The sequence below is a fragment of the Taudactylus pleione genome, unplaced genomic scaffold (genome assembly GCF_031769625.1).
Source record: "Taudactylus pleione unplaced genomic scaffold, aTauple2 ptg000017l, whole genome shotgun sequence".
Lineage (NCBI taxonomy): Eukaryota > Metazoa > Chordata > Amphibia > Anura > Myobatrachidae > Taudactylus > Taudactylus pleione.
Genome location: NW_028284419.1, coordinates 7,679,850 through 7,699,969, shown reverse-complemented (window position 1 = coordinate 7,699,969; position 20,120 = coordinate 7,679,850). Strand labels below are relative to the sequence as shown.

Here is a 20,120-nt window from a genome sequence, read left to right as displayed (position 1 = left end):
ACTATCAGTTACTAAACATATTAAATTACTAAAGTTTCCAAGTCTAGGACAGCATTTTAATTGACGCAAGTTTGCGCTCTGCATCTGCATCTGCCCTACAAACTGCTGTTAGTCCACTACTGTAGCACCTTATGAAGTCATGAATTTACTATTGTGTATACTGTGCGGTAAGTCTCGGACAGTGCAGAATGGCACTAGTGTGAAAATTCAACAGTACTGTTAGCAATATAGACAACTGGGCATGCGCCATAAAATAGCGCTACTTAATGTATGGCTTGGCTCCACTGGATATGCGGCACACATTCCATTGTGATTAAAACCCGACCACTGGGCACGCGCAGACATTGACGCAATTTTGCGGTTTAAACGCGCAGTCAGTTTGATATACAGAAACCAGTCTCTTTAACAGGGCCCATTGCCACTTGATGGTCATAATAAATCACTATAATGTCCACGTTCATGTCAGCGCCGGCATTGATTCAAGTTTGCGTTCTAAGGTACAGTACTGTATGTACAATAATAAAAATCCTAGTTTCGCTGTTTGACTCCCGAAGCACTGGGCAGACTTGCGCTCCATATGTACTGTATTGAATACTGAATATTTTAAGTGAAGATTTTAAAAATAAATTAAAAAAACATACTGTATTTTCAAGGTCTCGAACCCATGGAACAAGAAGAGGGGAGAAGCAGTGAGACTAGGCATTAGACCGCTAGGCCACACGCTTCACCCATTACTAGAGTTCTGTAGTTTGTAACGTCTAATGTCTAAGTCTGGGACAGTGCCGACAGTATTTACATTTGCGCAAACACAGTATGATTTCAACCGCACAGTCAGTGGATAATACAGAGCTTAATGATTTCAAACTGGATTAGACATTCTTCTACCGCTTTATTATACCGTACATTCCTGATTCCATGTGGAAAACACTGTAATACTGAATAGTGTACCGAATCACCGCTTCTGTCAAACAATCATCGGGCGGTGATACAGAACATACCGTACGGTACATTGGAAATCACACGCATGCGCTATGTAGTTTAGGAAAAGTGACACCTGGTGGGCAAAATGTTGTATTACACGTAATGAAATCACACGCATGCGCTATGTAGTTTAGGAAAAGTGACACCTGGTGGGCAAAATGTTGTATTACACGTAATGAAATCAGACGCATGTGCTATGTAGTTTAGGAAAAGTGACATCTGGTGGGCAAAATGTTGTATTACACGTAATGACTTTTTTCACTACTAAACTTTCTTTGTGGCGCGACTCATGGCGTGGTGTGTGGCGCGCCATGCGTGGCGTGAGAGATAGCGCTGTGATGCCACGTTATAGCTGGGCACATCAGTACAGTGAAAGTATAGTCCACTTAAACCTGTAATGAGCAGGAAAGGAGAGTAATTTCATGTAGTCAGGATCACTATAAGAAGTACACTTGGCACTGGAAGCACTAGGAAAAGTATATGGGATGCCTAGTAGACTTCAGACTACTATTCAGGCTGGAAATAAGGATAAGTCATAGCCTTGGACCTTACTTGAACCAGATTGGTACCATAGGTAGCAGATGTGGACACAGACAGGAACCACAGACTTGTACCAGACTTGGACCTGTGGTAACAGCCACTGAGCCAGAGTGGAACTTCAGGCTTGAACCAGAATGAGACCGATGGCAACAGCAGCTTAGTTGGAGTAGAACTAGTGAGGATGCAGCAAGCCCGGGCTCAACCGCAGGCTTGAACCGTAATGGTGCTGGAGAGAGTAACAGCCAGCCGGAGTGAAAATTCAGGCTTCAATCAGATTGGTTCCGGAGAGGACAGAAACCAACCAAAGTGACATCGCAATGGGATCAGACAAAGCAGCAGCCACCCAAAGTGGAACCTTAGGCTTAAACTGAAATGGGACCAGAGAGAACAGCAGCCAGTCAAAATGGAACAACAGGCTTAATCCGGAATGGGACAGGAGAGGGTAGCAGCCAGCCAAAGTGTAACCTCAGGCTTGAACTGGAATTCAATAGTCAGCACTGCAGGTTCAGGCAGTGGATTGGAGGTAGCACTTATTCACTAGTGAGGGAGAGCAATGGGAAGTGAAGAACCACATTATTCCGATGCAGGATTAAATAGGGCACTCTTGTCAGGGATATGATGAGGTGGTCATGTGAGTTCAGAAAACAGGTAGAGGCTGCATACCAGTGCTCACCTGATCAAAGTCAACATGGCTGCACCCATGACCCACAGAAATGAAGTGACAGCGCTCTGGGACTGAGTGACCCAGCTCAATGAAGCACTTCTGGATAGGGCAAGAATGACTAAGTCCCAGTTTTGTGACATCTAACTTTCTTTCATCTTACTCCATTCTCAACTGCAATTGGGCTCCCACTCAGACATTCCACTGAAACTGCACTAATTACTTCTCCACACTGGTCCATCTGGACCTCTAAAATATTTTAAGTACTGTTGATTATCCTGTTCTCATGCTCATCCTTTACTTTGCTCATAATGCAGTTCTTTCATGACTCCCTTCCTACTTATCAAACCACTACTAGTGTCTCTACCTCTGATACCATCCTCCCTGTGAAGCCTTGGGATCTTGCTTCTATGGGAAAACACACCTAAAGAGGTATAACTGCAACCAGGGTTGGTCTGGCCCACAGGGGTACAGGGGAAATCCCTGGTGGGCCCCACTGCCTGACGGCCCTATCACTTGCTCTAATGTCAGTTTCAGACTGTGCACTTGCACTATACATTGTTATTCTTTTTGAGGGTCAGTTAAATGGTCAGCACTCCAGGTCTCAATAATGAAAATCATGACTTCACTACTTTAGTTTTGTCGTGATTTTCATTATTGAGACCTGGAGTGCCGTCCGTTATTTTTTGCTATCTATCTATCTATCTATCTATCTATCTATCTATCTATCTATCTATCTATCTATCTATCTATCTATTTATTCCCGGGCCCCACAAAAATCCCTGCTGATACTTATTACATTGCTATGGCTGCTGCATTATATGAAGTCATAGCCGTTTGTTTGCATTATTTATTAGACATTTCTATTTGAACATTGGCAGGAAAGTATTTTTTAAAGGATAAATTATATGTTTTAAATTAAGAAAATGTATTAAAATTTCTAGTTAGGCTTTTATTCATATTTGCATATAATTGTTAAATAGTAAATGAGACCTTGACATATTAATTACACTATCTAGAAATATTAGCAGTTTTGTAAGTGACACAGCATTACATTATTATACTGTGTATTTACTAATACTGTGAAGCCACATCGCTGCACTTTCTTTATGCTACACTTGCTGCTCTTGATGACCACCTGGTGCATTACTGTTGTAAAGGTGGATCTGACCAAACACATGCAAGTAAATGCACTTTTTTATGTGTGTGCCTTGTCACTAGAGATGTATAGTTTGGTTTTCCTGAAAAATGAACACAACCGAACTCCGAGTTGAATCGAATCCTGGCTCGGATCACTTTTGGGGTTCTGAGTGGAGCCAAGTATCGGCTCGGGTTTGCTGTAAGTTCGGATTGCATGTAAACAGGTTCAAGGTACATGATTTTAGCTGTTTTTATCAATTTTAAAGCAAACCAAAAATGAATCTAAGCCAAAACACTTGTGAGTGGTTTTGCCAAAAATAAAACCATAAAATTTGCGGGTGGATTTGCCAAAACCAAAACTAACACATGGGGGTTCGTGCACATCTCTTCTTTTCAATTAACTGTTTGAGGCACAAATGATGATCATGCTCTTTCTTTCACGGGGTTGTGATATAGGGAGTTTCATGAAAGCAATATTTTAAAACATAAGAGTTTGTTAATCTAGGGAACATAAGGACTTATTCAGATTGGATCGCATGACTGCGTTTGCGCGTAGACAGTCAATGTTTGTGCACTGAGCATGCGTGAACCGGCTGCTGCGATCGGGAAGCGATCGCAGTGAGCACTCAGGAGCTTATTCAGACCTGGTCGTTAGCTCTATGAGCTCGTAACCGGGTCGATGTTGCTCCAGTGCGCATTGCGCACGACGGAGCCGGCTCCGTCGCGCACATGCGCGAGACCCGGTTAACGACGGGTGATCCGTCGTTAGAGGTCTCGTAGCAGACGGGGCGAGCTTTCGATGTTGAGTGACAGCTCGCTTCGTTTTGCTGGGCGGGCCGGGGGCATGGCCGGCCAAATGGAGGTGTTCCTATCGGAACGCTTGCTGTTTGGGGGCGGCCCCACTGACATCATCAGTGATTTCAGTGGGGAGCTTCCTGCTCAAACAGAGCAGGAAGCTCCTTGGGGCTTAAGGTTGACGAGACCCTACCTTAGGGTCTCGTCGTAAGCCCCGATGGTCGCAATGGTCTTGACCATCGCGACCATCACCCTTAGCGGTCGTTAGAGCTGTGGGTGTTAACCCACAGCCTAACGACCGACATGGAGGCGGCCGTTCAGGATGCAAGCAGCCACCCTGTTTCAGAACGACCGCTTGCATCCTACGACTGCCTCTGAATGAGGCCCTCAGTCCCATCTAATAGTGATTGACAGGAAGTGACCGTTTGGGGGTGGAGAGGGGGGTGGTTGGCGGAACGCAGACATGCCTGTGTATTTGAACACCATTACAGGGGCATGCATGCATAATTAAGCCCCTGCAATTGTATACGAGGTCTAGATGGCGACAGGAAGTTTAGCAGTTTGCGATGTAGGTCAGGTCAACCACAACTGTGTGGAGGGTTCCAATGTTACTAGATGTTACTAGATGTTACTAGATGTTACCAATGTTTTCACTGACTTGCAGATGTATGTCATGGGAAGTGGGCGGCTTTATATAGTGGTGGGCATCTTGGTATAATGCTGTGGTTGCCGTGCGATTGCATTCATTAACATATTTTCGCAGCTAGAGGGTGTGTGTGAACGCAGCTGTGCGATCCGTGCTGAATCAGGCCCATAGTTTATTCTCTGGGGAACAGCGACAGCTACATATATCATATATGTATATGCACTCTAAAAATTACCTTGAATGGTGTTGACTGATGACACGGGCTGTGCATATTGACCGCTGCAAACCATGACTGCATCAAAGATGTCTGTCTTTTTGTCTCCATCGGTTTCCGTAGTAACTAACCACTGTCCAGTAAGAGAAAAGTCTGAAGTCTTCTCCACTCTACAAACTGCTGTCTAAGAACAAACACAAGCATACATACATCAAGGAATACATGATGTCAATAGGAGGAAATTAAGTCAAATTTAGCTACAGTAATTTACACACAGGAAACATGTGCATTTTTTATTTTGCACAAATGCATCTTCTTTATAGTTTTCTTCTGTAAAGGCGCCACTTTGTGGTTGATTTTATCACCAGTAACAGAAATACTGATGCTGACATCAGTAAAAACATTACAAATTGCCACATTCTAAGTCATTTTTACGTTTCATTTCTTCAGCTAAAATATTGATTTTTTGGCACCCTTGCATGTCTTATATAACATAATACTGTCACCACCAGGGTTTCTTGGCATGGTAGTCGACTGGTAATACCTGTGAGGATGCTATGGTGAGGGGCGTCTGGCGGTGGCACTGGTGCCTGGCGGGGAGCATTGGCTGTGCGTGGTTCCATGTGGACATACTGTCACTCTGGTCTGGTTAGGCCTGGTGGTGCTTCTGTTCCGTTCTGGCATGGGCGCCGCCATCTTGTCTCCGGTCAGGTGACCTAGTTTCCCTATCCTGTTGTGTCACATGCTCCTCTCTGACCAGTCACGGCTGAGCACTGGGGATTTAAGGGAGTTCAGAGCTCCCTTGCATTGCCAGTGCAACGTGTTTCCCAGTGAGAGCTGAAAGAGTGAGTTCCTGTGCTTTCACCTGGTTTCATTGCCTAAGCCTGCTTCACCTGACCTGCTCCAACCCTGCTGGATTCCCCTGCCTCCTCCAATTTACTTTCCTATTGCCTGAGCACCTGTGTCGGCTAGACTTACCCTGCACCCTCCATTTACATTTTCCCCTGCCTGAGAACCTGAACCTGCTGTTTCCCTGCACCTTACCTCCATTTACACCCAGCTGGACTTCGTTACCTCTACCTGCATTTTGTTACAGCCCACCATACCTGCATACTGGACTGTTCCTGCCTGTAACTTTCTGGACATTCTCCCATTTACTCCCCTACAGTTATTAAGTGCACTTTAGTGCTATACCTGGACTATTTCTTGCCATTCCCATGTCTGTTAAGCCAATCATTAAAAGTTCCACATTTACCTTTAAATCTGCTCCTGTGATCACTCCTGCTACCACCCTAGGTCCACAAACAACCCAGAACATAACAGTTTGCACTGGCCCCATGGGTCCGGCCACGGGACAGGAGTCTGGTGTGGATTTATTCCAAAGTATTGCAGGTCGTTTGGAAAACTTGGAAGCTATGCAGCACCAAATGGCTCAGTTCATGGACTTAATTCAGAGCATAGCAACTCGCTTGGAGAGTGTGGAGACTATACAGCGACAGATGGCACAGTTTGTGCAGGACATTGCACACCGTCTGGATACTGTACAAGCTACATCAACGGCTCCTAGTGTGCTTGCAGCTACTCCTAGCCCCATTCCTGTGATTTATTCCTCCGGATCTACTCCTTGTTTGAATCTTCCCACACCTGATAAGTTTGATGGTACTCCAAAACTGTGTCGTGGATTTCTCAATCAGTGCGATGTGCACTTTACTTTGCAACCCTCTAATTTTCCTGCTCCTAGAACCAAAGTGGCTTACATTGTGTCCTTGTTATCCGGCTCCGCCCTAGAATGGGTTTCTCCACTCTGGGAGCATTCAGATCCACTTCTGGACAATTACCCAGAGTTCCTAGCAACATTCAGGAGGATTTTCGACTAGCCTGGAAGAACTTCCTCTGCTTCCTCCAGTATTATGAAGTTAAAACAAGGGACCCGTCCTGTCAGCCAGTACGTCATTCAGTTTCAGACTTTGGCATCTGAACTCAAGTGGAATGAAGAAGCCTTGACATTGGCCTTTTGGCAAGGTCTATCAGATCGTTTAAAGGATGATCTAATGACTCGCGAATTACCCTCTAGTCTTAGTGATCTAATTTCCCTTTGTAATAAAGTTGATATACGCTTTAGAGAGCACCAAGATGAAAAACACAGAGCTAAGCGTTTCCCTTCCCCTACCCGTCCCACACCCTCCCTTTCCGAGGAAGAACCCATGCAGGTAAATCATACCCATCTCTCTAACGAAGAACGTCAGAGACGCTTTAAAGAGAACCTTTGTCTATACTGTGGAGACTCGGGTCACCTGGTGGCTTCCTGTACCCGCAAGCCGCGAAGCGTCCCATTTCTAGCTAATTTTGGGTGCACTCAGCTAGGAGCAATTCTTCCGTCCTCTAAACGTATTGACTCTGTGTTGTCCATAGCCTTAGACATTAATTCTAGCCCTGTGTTTGTGTCTGCCCTTTTGGACTTCGGGGCAGCGGGGAGTTTCATGTCGTCTCGGTTGGCAGATAAATTACAAATTCCCTGCAGCACCTTGGATCATTCTGACTCCTGGACCTCCATTGATGGTAAATCTCTTTGTAATGGAACTGTGTCTAAGAGAACTCAACCTGTTTTAGTTCGTGTTGGAGACCTCCATGTTGAACATATCAGTTTCTTCATTATAATCAAGACTTCCCATGAAGTTATACTCGGATACCCGTGGATGTGTAAGCACAACCCCAGAATTGATTGGAACACTATGCAGGTTCAGTCATGGAGTGTGGAATGTCAAGTGTCTTGCCTTCCGAAGACCGATGCCTTGTCACGGTCATTATCCCCTAATAGTGGTCTAGAAACACTGCAGAATACACCCATGCTTGGGGCAAAAGTTTTCACAGCTATACCACTACAACCGCCTGTTGGGAGGTCCTTTGTAGCCCCAGGAGGGGTGACTCCAGAGCCTCAGCCCCTTAAGGGATTTCTGAGTGTCCAGCCCCAGGATGGGGTTTTCAGCCCCATACCTCGAGAGGATGTTTCAAGTTTTGTTCCCCAGGAGGGGATTTCAAATCTAGCACCCCAGGAAGAGGCCTCAAGTCTCATACCCCAGGAGGGGTTTTCAGTTTCCAGTTCCGGTTCCTGTTGGTCCAAAGCTGAGGATGTCCATGCTTCCAGTCCTGAAAACATAGTTCACTTGGCTCACCCTGTAAAGCCTAGAAGGTGTCCTGAGGCCACCCATAAAGGGGGGGGTACTGTCACGACCAGGGTTTCTCGGCATGGTAGTCGATGGGTAATACCTGTGAGGACGCTATGGCGAGGGGCATCTGGTGGTGGCACTGGTGCCTGGCGGGGAGCATTGGCTGTGCGTGGTTCCATGTGGGCATACTGTCACTCTGGTCTGGTTAGGCCTGGTGGTGCTTCTGTTCCGTTCTGGCATGGGCGCCGCCATCTTGTCTCCGGTCAGGTGACCTAGTTTCCCTATCCTGTTGTGTCACATGCTCCTCTCTGACCAGTCACGGCTGAGCACTGGGGATTTACGGGAGTTCAGAGCTCAGATGGATTGCCAGTGCAACGTGTTTCTCAGTGAGAGCTGAGAGAGTGAGTTCCTGTGCTTTCACCTGGTTTCATTGCCTAAGCCTGCTTCACCTGACCTGCTCCAACCCTGCTGGATTCCCCTGCCTCCTCCAATTTACTTTCCTATTGCCTGAGCACCTGTGTCGGCTAGACTTACCCTGCACCCTCCATTTACCTTTTCCCCTGCCTGAGAACCTGAACCTGCTGTTTCCCTGCACCTTACCTCCATTTACACCAAGCTGGACTTCGTTACCTCTACCTGCATTTTGTTACAGCCCACCATACCTGCAAACTGGACTGTTCCTGCCTGTCACTTTCTGGACATTCTCCCATTTACTCCACTACAGTTATTAAGTGCACTTTAGTAGTATACCAGGACTATTTCTTGCCATTCCCATGTCTGTTAAGGCTATCATTAAAAGTTCCACATTTACCTTTAAATCTGCTCCTGTGATCGCTCCTGCTACCATCCCAGGTCCACAAATAACCCAGAACATAACAAATACACTAAGGGCACATTGACAACACCTGCGTTAGAATATTACATTTTTAGTTTGTATATTTGTGCATATTCTTCTGTTACATTCTGAACAGAATAAAAGTTATTCAAATTAGATTTATAGTTACGTTCCAATTACTGCGACCTCCAAGTTTCTTGAAGGTCAACAACTTTTTAAAGGAATTAAAATTAGTGACTCTATGGGGCATATTCAATTAGCCGCGGGGTAAAAATTTTTGCGCTGGACAGGATTCATTTAGCGGGGATTCCATGCACGGGTGTCCATGAGACCCCGCGCGCGAGTCCCCGCTGTTTGACTACATGAGGTGCGTGGTAAAATCACCGTGAGGCCGCCCTATTCGGCCTCGCGCGAGAGGTCATTACACACTGATTCCGCAGTTCTCGCGGAATCAGTGTGTTCTCGCGCGAGAGTCCCGGTCTAATGACACGGGGTAATAGCTATTTAATTGAATAGCTAAACCCCGCGTTGCGGGACTTTAGCCTGTCAATTAGCAGCGGGTGAAATCCTGCGGCTAATTGAATATGCCCCAATGTTATATATCTCTCTATGGTTTGGGATTTATGTTAAATGTGACTAACTTGTAAATTATAAATATATCTTACCTTGAATTTTATATATTGCTGCAGTCTAAAATTCTCAGCATACAATTTGATGTATTCTAAAGTCTTGCTGTTGGGTAGGAAGTTGGGAAAATCATCTGGCATTGGAAAGTCACTGAGACACATTATTTCTTTGGAAACATTGGTGACCAAGGACCGGTATATGCTGGCTTTTCCATCCTCCACTTTATCCTAAAACAGGGTATATTTAATATGTCACATTGGCCCTCATTCAGAGCCGCTCGTTAGCGGCAGTACGCTCGTTCCGAGCGATGTTTGCACATCTGCGCATGCGTACGGTTTTTAGTACGCATGCGCGAACCAGTCAGTGCGGCCGAAAATCATTGGTACGCAATATAGCGAGTGCCTGCTATTTTGAATGACAGAATGAGGCGTATGTGGGTGGTAACAGGGGAAGGTGCTTGAAAATGGGGAGTGGAGATCCGAACGCAGGCGTGCTTAAAGGTCAAAACGGGCGTTTTATGGGTGTGGATATTTAAAACAGCAGCGTCATTGTTCACGTCACTGGGTTATTTTATAGCCAGAACTGCTCGCAAATTTGTGGTAGCAAACACCAACCACAAGAATAGCGAGCAGTTCATACGCTGGTCGATGTACTCGATTAATCTAATAAATAGCGGACATGACGTAGGATGCGAGCGGCCAGGGGGCGTTTTTAAGAAATAAACGAGCGTATGTTTTGCTCGCTCGTTCAGACTTAGAGGTGTGAACAGACTGCAATGTGCGTACGGATCATTTGAATAGCCACCCCTTGTTTTTAAACGAACGACCGCAAATAGCGAACGGCTCTGAATGAGGGCCATAGATACTTAATATTAGTTTATTTTTATTATATTACTTAAATTTAGATTTTTAATGTCATATATAAATACAAGGAAATATAATAAATGTGCACTTACTGTGAACCTCCAGAGACCTCCAAGGTCATCACTTCTTTCGAAGCAGGTGGGCTCCAAACCTTCTTCCACACATGCTTTGATAGCTCCCAAACCACTGAATCCAGCTCCAATGATTGCAACAGTCTTAACCATTGTGTTTTCTAAGGATTGAAAAAAAAATTCTGTAAGTTTTAAACCTTACATTCACATCATTCAACAAGTGGAGAAGCACCAAGTAGGACTATATTAAGGCTAGTGGGGGACCCAGGGCAAATAAGTTGTGGAGGCCTATCAATAAAATTGCAACTGCCCCACACAGCGACTACTATGCCCCTTAACTTGTCTCTGGATTCTCCACTAACCGTCAAGATCACATCATACTACATTATGTCCGCAACACTGCTGGGTGCCTACTCCCGGCAGCATAATGGACATGGTCCTAGTAAATTTCCAGAGGCAAATGCAGGATTGTGAGAGGGGGAGAGAGACACAGAAGGGAGACACAGAAGTATAGATATAGTGAGGGATGGAAAGAGAGAGAGTGGGAGGGAGGCAGGGACAGATAGGAAGGCAGAGAGAGAGGGGAGGGAGAGAGGAGGGAGAGAGATGAAGGGAGATGGAGTTAGAGAGAGAGAGGAGAGGGAGAGAGGAGGGAGAGAAATGGAGGGAGATGGAGTGAGACAGGGAGAGAGGGACAGGGAGGGAGACAAAAGAGAGAGTATGAGAAGGAGAGAGAGAGGAAGGGAAGAAGGGATGGATGGAGTGAGAGAAGGAGGGAGATGGAGTGAAAGGGGGAGGGAGAGATAGAGTGAGAAAGAGGAATAGAGGGAGGGGGCGATGGAGACAGAGAGAGTGAGGTAGGAGGGTGGGTGGGAGGATAGAGGACAAGAGAGAGGTAGAGAGGAGGGGACAGAGAGGGAGAGAGAGGGACAGAGGGAGGGAGAGGGAGGGAGAGAGAGAGTGAGGGAGAGAGAGAGGGAGGGACAAGGATGGTGACCGAGACAGAAGGGGAAGAGAAAGGGAGAGACAGATGGTGAGGGAGACAGAGAGAGCTATGGAAGGGGAGGGAGAGAGACAGTGGGGAGGAGGAGAGAGGGAGGGAGGTAGAGATAGAGGGTGAGATAGAGAGTGAGAAGGAGAGAGAGACAGAGAGAGGGAGGGAGAGACAATGTTTGTGGCAATGTGAGGGCCCCCAAAGTGTGGGGACCCCTGGGTGACCACCCCACCAATAATCCGGCCCTGGCACCAAGTATATTTCATAGCAAGGTCAATAGTGTGCATACTGGAAATTACTACAATCATAATGGTTCTGTAAAATGTAATTTCCAGTATAATTTCCACTAATAAGAGACTTATCCTTCCCATGATATGCTATTTTGTACACCCTTAGATATATGTAAACACAAGCCCTATAAAATTATGTATATTTGTCAGTAGTATGTGCTTGCAATATTTAAAATTTCATGATTACATCTATTGAGCATATCAGGGCTTTCCTAGCTATATGTTGGCTATGTGCATCCATGCCAATTGATTTGCTGCTACATGCAACTTGAAAAAGGTCACAGGAGTGACCGAAATGCGTAGTTGCTCCAAGCATCCTGATGTTTCCCCGTATACAGCTTTGGATAATTCAGACCCAGTGGCTGTGGTGATAATATGGCATTCAGCGCACGCCTGGAGAAAGACAGGATCCAGCAGCGTCGGTGTCACTGCATTCAACACCTGCCCGCAATCAGATGCCCGGACAAGCATACCGCAATCACCGGGCACAGAAACAGGTTACAAAGACCTGTAAGGAGGACACCCGTATTTGCCGATAGAGACCCTCTGTTGGGAACCTGGAACTTTCTGCGTCTGTGCTCCGGATAATTGAGTGGCCTGTATATGAAAATTAACTATTGGCTTCTACAGCCCTGCTAAATGATCTTCTTACTGTGAGTGTGGATTGCAAATTGCCTATCAGTATAAACATTATTGACTCTACCTATAGTTATACTTTACTGTGACTGAGTATTAAAAAACAAGGAAAAGTATCTATCGAATTAAAGCTGCTACAACTATAAATCACATGCTGCTACTTATTATTAGAGATGAGCGGGTTCAGATTTACACGGATTTACTCGGTTCTCAAAACTGCATTTTATTGGCTATCGGCTATCACGTGTTTTGGATAGCCAATAAAATAAATCCGAACTAATCCGAACTTGCAGTAATGTGACGATAAGAACCAAGTAAATCCGAACCCGATCATCCCTACTTATTATATTGCACTTAATTACAATTATCGCACATTGCTTGAGATGTATGCAAGGGAGCTTTTACAAGTTGGCTTTTAGGGTAATCAATTTATAATTTGTATTTAAAATGTTATCTTATTTTTCATTTATTCATGCCACTATATGTGAATAATACATTTATTGATTGAATTTTATACTCCAGCGCAGAATCCTAAATATTTTATACAGTACATGCAAAAATTAGATTATGTTCTCCTGGACAAGATAATGCAAAGGATGGAGTGAATGCATACTGTACATGTGGAATTGTCTGGTTAGTGTGTGGTGGCAGAGCATTTTTATTAGAGATGTGCGGGCTTGGTTTTCTGAAAACTGAGCCCCCCGAACTTTCTGATCCGTGTGAACCTGAGCAGTTGCTCGGATGTTCCTGTCTTGCTCAGATTTAAACTTAAGGCAAAAGGACATCATCACGGATTCTTGTGGGTTTTGGATTCTATATAAGTCCCTCCCGTGGTGATTCGGGCTCTATATGACACTCATTCCAGTCTAGCTAACGTGTCCAGTGGCTGCTGTGCTGTGTTCATCCTCTCCACCTCCAGTGGCTGCTGCTGTGCTTTGTCCACTCCAGTCCCTGTGTCCAGTGGCTGCTGCTGTGTTCATCCACTCCCTTTGTCCAGTGTCTGCAGTGCTGCTGTTTCCATCCTCTCAACCTCCAGTGGCTGCTGCTGTGCTGTATCCTGTCCAGCCCCCTTAGTGTTAAACACTGCTAATAATAATATTGGCCGAGCTAGATTTACAGTACAGGCAGATAGCAGATCATTGTTTATTATCTTTATAGTTCATATATTATTATAGTAGTCTAACTGTAACAGAGTAGTGCTGCACTGTGACTCCGCATTACATACCCCACTGCGATATATGTAGTGTGACTCCACAGTTGTCATTTGCAGAAAAAGTGAAAAAAACAATTAAGTTAAAAAGAAAATTTGTTTTGTACAACCTGTGGGCGCTGTTTGCCAGTGCATTTTTCTTCACATACATATAAGCGATGTGACTGCACGCAGTTTTAGTTGAGCTACGAATTTAAAAGGTGACAAAAATAATTTCTTCTAGTTATTTGTACTACGTCTGTGTGCTGTCAGCCAGTGTGTTTTGTTCACGTACATATAAGCGCTGTGTCAAAATGTTAATCTGTGTATTATGCCTCAGAATTTCTAATGCTCATAAATGTACTATGGGGGGGTGTTACCCAATTTTGGGGGGCAGTATGGCCAGCAGGTCAGTCTCCTCTTTTTAGTATACAATAGTCTGATATGGAGTTAGCTGCTCTGCAGTGCAACTATTAAGTTTCTTGGCTTCTCTTTCAACCCTTGTGAGGAATCCTTATCTACTGACAGGGGTGGATTGGGATGGAAAACCAGCCCCGGGAAATTTCTGGATGCAGCTCCAACTGAGTTGCGACCTTCTTTGCATCTTTTGCTGCAGTTGTGTAGTGACTTTATTTTAGTGCTGCTACAAAGCCCTTCCCTGGTGTACATTCGTGCATCTGAAAGTGCCAGGACTGAATCTACAGATGCTGTAATTATAATTTGAGCATCTTTAGAAGCCACCATCGGTCGCACCATTGAATCTTGCATATCCCTATGCTAGGTGCGGCTCATGCGAGCATGGCCTCCAATGTGAGCAATTCATCATCTCTGTACACAATCACTTTCAACAACATGTCCATGTCACTCCAATAACATGCCCATACAGTGTTTCATCTACGTATGATCAGCTAACCCCATGTAACCGGCCGGGAATACACTTCCATGTGTGTGCATCTGATTCTGTTCTGCAACTCTGGCCCTGATTCAGACCCGCTCGCGAGCGCTATTTGTTCGCAAGCAGGTCGATGGTGGCCCAGTGTGCATGCGCACTACGGAGCCGGCTCCGTCGTGCGCATGCGCGAGACCCGTATAGCAACGGGCAAACCATCGCTCCGGGTCACGTACCAAAGGGGGCGTGCTGTCGATGTTGAGTGACAGCACGCCCCCTTCGGTGGGCGGGCCAGGGGCGTGGCTGCCCAGACGTAGGCGTTTACATGGGAATGCCTACCGTCGGGGGCCGGCCCCACTGACATCACGAGTGATGTCAGTGGGAGTGCTTTCGGCTCTGTTTGAGCTGAAAGCACTCTTGGGCTTGCGGCAATGAGACCCTACCACAAGGGTCTCGTCGCAAGCCCGATGGTCGCGATGGTCTTGACCATCGCAACCATCATCATGGCCGCTTGCTATAGCTGTGGGTGGTCACCCACAGCTATGCGAGCGGCCAGGAGACCGCTCTAAAAAACCAGAGGGCCGGCCCTGATTCAGAGTGAGCGCTCTGTCAGAGCATCTGGCTCTGAATCAGGCCCTCTGTACGAACACCATCAGGATGTATGCAAAGTGAAACTCAGACACATGCGCAGACGAAAAACATTGCACAAGAAAAAAATAAAAGACGTTGGTCCCCACATGAATAAAACACACACATTGTCCCTCACAGGAAAAAAATAAAGTACAGTGGCCCCTACAGAAAAAAAACACACACATTGTCCCCACATTGGCCATTGCTGTGCATTCTCACCACTCACTGACGATATAGGAGTTCCTGTAATAACGTTGCTCTATTCATGGTCGGTGTTATACGCATCAGCTCAAGGGGATGGGCTGTGCTGTACCATGCTTTAACCCTGAGCACCATGGAGACCACCACTAACATCCTCATTACAAAGAGATATAGACAGATAACAGGCAGCTTTTTTCCTCTCAGTTTATTAAAGTACATACAAGTATCCACAAATAAGAAACAGTTACAGATGTGTCCACATACATCTATCCTCTGTGCGCTTCAAGTCGTGCCACACATAATGCAGGCGCCCCTTGTGACTTGGTAGGGCAGAGCATCTTTTGTGTGACTATTTACCTTCAAATGCATCTTATTTACACAGAGATGTGACTAGATACAACAAGCAGCTTCTGCTGATTAAAATGATGTGCAGCATGCCTATGTTCTGGGTGCTACTGCAGCTGTATCTGCACGCAAATCACTACATTACAGTGTTACAGTCACTGACACTGTAACGCAGCTTTTTGAAATGCAGATACAGCCACGCACGCTCAGAGAACATGGGCATGCTGCATATCATTTTAATCAGCAGAAGCTGCTTGTAGTATCTAGTCGCATCACTGTATAAATAACATGCATTTGAAGGTAAAAAGTTGCAGAGAAGACGCTCAGCGATACAGAGTCACACCACGGCATGGCGCTACTAGAAGGGCTGTTTAAAGCGCAAGGAGTAAGAGGACCCATCTGTACTCTCATCTATACTCATCAGCAATACATCCTCACACCTCAGCAACTGGCATTAAATGGGTATGCCACTGACAGATGACAGTTAACCTATTCTGTAAATAAGTATGGGTCATCCAATGTAAGCGGCTGTATGCACTAAATAAAGTCTCCTCTATAAATGCATGTACCCCCACAGAGTACTCTAAAAACTCCAATTCATATATCCAAAAGAAACACAATACTGGCAGAGACACAGATAGGAGAAAGATACAGAGGGAAGAGACAGACAGACAGAGGATGTGAGAGGACAGTAGGAAGGGAGACAAAGAGGGAAGAGACAGAAAGAGAGAAGACAGAGGGAAGTGACTATCAGAAGGAGAGACATACAGCAGAAAGGTAAAGTCAGTCATAGGAAAGCTACAGAGAGAGGGAATAGAGAGCCATGTCCAGCCATATCACTCAGGCAGTGCTGGAAATGGGGTAAGACCATGAAGTTCTATATGCAGTGGCATTGCCAGCTGAGGTGGGCCCAGGTCCCCCTGCAGTGCTCCCATCTGGTGCATACAGTACAATAATAAAGGTATTGCAGGGGTTGGATATAATGCACACTGGGCCAGGCATGCATGAACATAACTGCTAAGATTATTAAGCACCCCCTCTCCAATATGATCATACCTGACTCCCTCATCAGTAACTTCCCTCAGTTATGCTACATTTCTGCTCACTCCCCACAGCTCATTACCTTGCTATGTATCATTCAGCCAGCACTTCACTGGCACACCTCTGATACATGGGAGCTGTTAGAACTTAGAAGAACAACAACATCCCGCTCTGCAGAGGAATGAGGGGAGGTACTGTAACACTGTCTGCAAGGAGGAAGGGGAGGAGCCCTGCTGTGCAGAGGAAGGAGACAGATGAAGAGTCAGTGTCTCACTCACAGTCTCACACTATATGGGGCAAGTTGAAAGGTAGGGGCCATGCAGCAGAGCAAATGCCTCACAACCAACTCCTACTGTAAAATAATAATAAAAAAAACATCATCCTCCCCAATGACAGAGGGGAAAGACTTGCTGGCACAAAGCATTTAAAATAGGACCAGCCGAGTAAGTGTCCCAGTGTCCTCCTGTGCAGCCCACCCCAACTCTGTGTGCCCCTTACTAGCTCGCCCCAACGCTGCGTGTCCCTGACAACTTACCAGCTCCTGTGTTGCTGGCTGTCACCGCTGCAGATGGGGCTGTGACCTACTACCTCTAGGGCCATGGGAGGAGCTGCAGTGTCTGAGTCAGCATGTGCAGCAGCCCCCCCGTCCCATGGCCATTAACTTAAACTACAGCTGCCAGCCTCGCTCTGACAGCTGCCTGATCGGAGCTGAGCTAAGCTCCGATCGCGGCAGCAGCCATCCGGGCCAGCAGAGGGGTGCATGGGACCAGCCCAGTGGGAACTCTCCCGCTTTCCTGGTGGCCCAACCTGCCCCTGGCTACTGACAATATGGGGCAGGATGCAGCAAAGAGAAATGCATTCAAACCCCAAGAATGCAGGTTTGACTGCATCTCTCATATGCACCAAGTCTCGTAATGGCTTGGATGCGATGGGTAACACCATTTTCAGATGGTGTATCCCCATAGAGACATGAGGAGAGTGTTGTGAGAGGGATCCAATGGAATCCCTCCCAGCACCCCCCATCCCCGCGATACAGGTATCCAGCAGTGCAGAACGCCATAGACCTGGAAGTCCTCATTCACAAAGGACAGATCTTAGCAAGAGAGCTGTCTTTTGCAGTGTTCTTCATGCATACCGATGTTACAAACGTAACATCTTCTTTCCCCCATATGTGCCAAGATTTCAAACCCTTCTGTTATTGGTAATCACTTTGCCAATCATTACTCTCAACTTTATAACTTATCAATTCTTCGCTTTCTCAACCCTCCATTTCTTCTATTGAATCTTTCCTATTGAATATTGGTTTACCTTTTCTGTCAGATGAACAATTAACTGATTTAAATGCTCCCTGGACTTCACAAAAGGTGGAGGCCACTATTAGGTCCCTCCCTCGTGGGAAAGTGCTGGGACCAGATGGTTTTATGAATGATGTTCCAGGTCATCTAGTTCACACCTTGATGTCTTTGTTTAATGATGTAACTCATTCAGGGGCATTCCGCAAAGAGATGCTGGAGTAGTAGTAGTGACCCTCCCTAAACCTAGGAAAGACCCAGTTCCTTGTCAAAATTACTGTTCCATTGCCCTTCTTAATGGATATGTTAAATTATATGCCAAATTGATAATACCCATAGAGTGTTCAATATTATTGAATATATTAATACTTCCAACTGTAGTCTTCTCCTGCTTGCTCTTGGTGCTGAGAAGGTATTTGACTGGTTAAATTGAATGTACATGCAAGCTGCTCTCTCCAGGTTTTGTTTTAGTGACCAGATATTTATTTTTATATTAGTATTATATAGTCATCCCTCTGCCAGGGTGTTTAGTAATGGTTTTCTTAATTTTTGTTTTGGCCATTAAGCCATTGGCCCCTAAACTCTGGATTGAAGGTCTCTTTCCTGGAGTTGGGGTGGGGTCTACGATTTATAAACTTTGCCTCTTCGCAGATGATATCCTCCTTTTTTGATGGGTCCTTTAATCTCATCACGTCATTTACATGAGGTTCTTGAGGACTTTAGTGCTGTTTCCTACTATAAGCTCAATATGACTAAGACTGATGCTCTGCCTATTAATCTTGATATCTCTGTTCTTTATCCTCTCAGTTCCTCATTTTCATATAATTGAAAAACTACTATTTGTTATCTTGGTATTTCTATCCCTCCATCCTTTGTATCTGTTTTTGATTTTAACCATCCACTTCTGATTGAATGTTTGATAAGTTTCACTAAGTCAAGGCTTTCCAACGAGATATCTTGGCTGGGCCATTTAGCGGCGTATAAGATTACTTTCTTGCCTAAACTTATGTTTATCTTTCATTCAATTTATTTGGCTTTCCCCAGTAAATATCTAGATAAATGTCAGTCTATATTATCCTGTTATTTGTGGAAGAATCATTCCTCGAAACTGGCATGATCCCGTATGATCCTTCCAAAAATGTGGGTTGGATTAGCTTTACCTAACTTAGCTCGGTATCAAGAGGCATGTTTAGTGTGTGCCTTCAGGATTGGTTTTGTCAGCCTGTTCCCACTTGTTGGGTGCCCTTAGAACAGACATGTAGTTCTGGCTTCCCCTTAGTAGATATATTGTGGATTCCTAAACATATGAGGCCCTTTGCTTTTCCTCTATTCTACTTTGTCAAAGCTTTGTTACAAGTTTGGGTTAGGATGATTACACATGTACCATCCCCCAATCTTTCCCTTAAGGCTATAGCTCAGTTAATCCCTCTGATTTGACCATGGTGTAACAGTTCTAGGAGATCTCGAGGATGGGGGTAGTTTCATCTCAGTTACTATACTGCAAAATTATTACTTACTTCCCACTCAAGGAACTATTTCAGTATCTCCAGATTTGTAATTTGTTCCAAATTGTGGTGCATTCTTCTGGGTCTCTACAATGTCCTCCCAATGTCCTTTTATCCCCTTTGAGATTGGGTGGGAGTAGAGGGAGTATCTTTTAATGGTATAAATTTATTTTAGAATTATGTTCTGTTGTTAAATCTTCCCAACAACTTCACTGAGAATTAGACTTATGACACCATGTGGTAAATTTACTAAAGTTGATTAGAGATTCATTATTATGAATCACTGAAATCTCCTGAGATCGAATTGTACTTGAACAGCAAAATCCCTTAGCAAATCTTAAATTTACTAAGAATGGATTATGCTTTCGATTTTCAACTCAAATTCCGTCTTGTTTCAGTTTAAGAAGGGATGTGCTCTTTGATTTTGCATGTTCATGTCCAAATCGAACAGCAATTCCCACTCCAAAATGAACTTCAAAGCCCCAAATGAATCGAACTGCTGCATGCTTTCATTTTCAGCACGAGCAGTTTGTTTTGACACAGATGCAGGCATACTAAAGGTAATTCT

At 45.1% G+C, this 20,120-nt stretch overlaps 1 protein-coding gene across 1 annotated transcript in view; it reads right to left on the bottom strand.

Moving 5' to 3' along the window:
• The window catches only part of LOC148540777 (dimethylaniline monooxygenase [N-oxide-forming] 2-like), a 130,185-nt gene that overhangs the window by 58,467 nt on the left and 51,598 nt on the right, over positions 1-20,120 (bottom strand). The window contains exons 2-4 of the mRNA XM_088481714.1: positions 10,562-10,701; positions 9,645-9,833; positions 4,999-5,161 (exon numbers count right to left, since the gene is read on the bottom strand). Coding sequence (XP_088337840.1) covers positions 4,999-5,161; positions 9,645-9,833; positions 10,562-10,693 — 484 coding nt within the window. The 5' untranslated portion in view covers positions 10,694-10,701. The remainder of the gene's footprint in view (positions 1-4,998; positions 5,162-9,644; positions 9,834-10,561; positions 10,702-20,120) is intronic.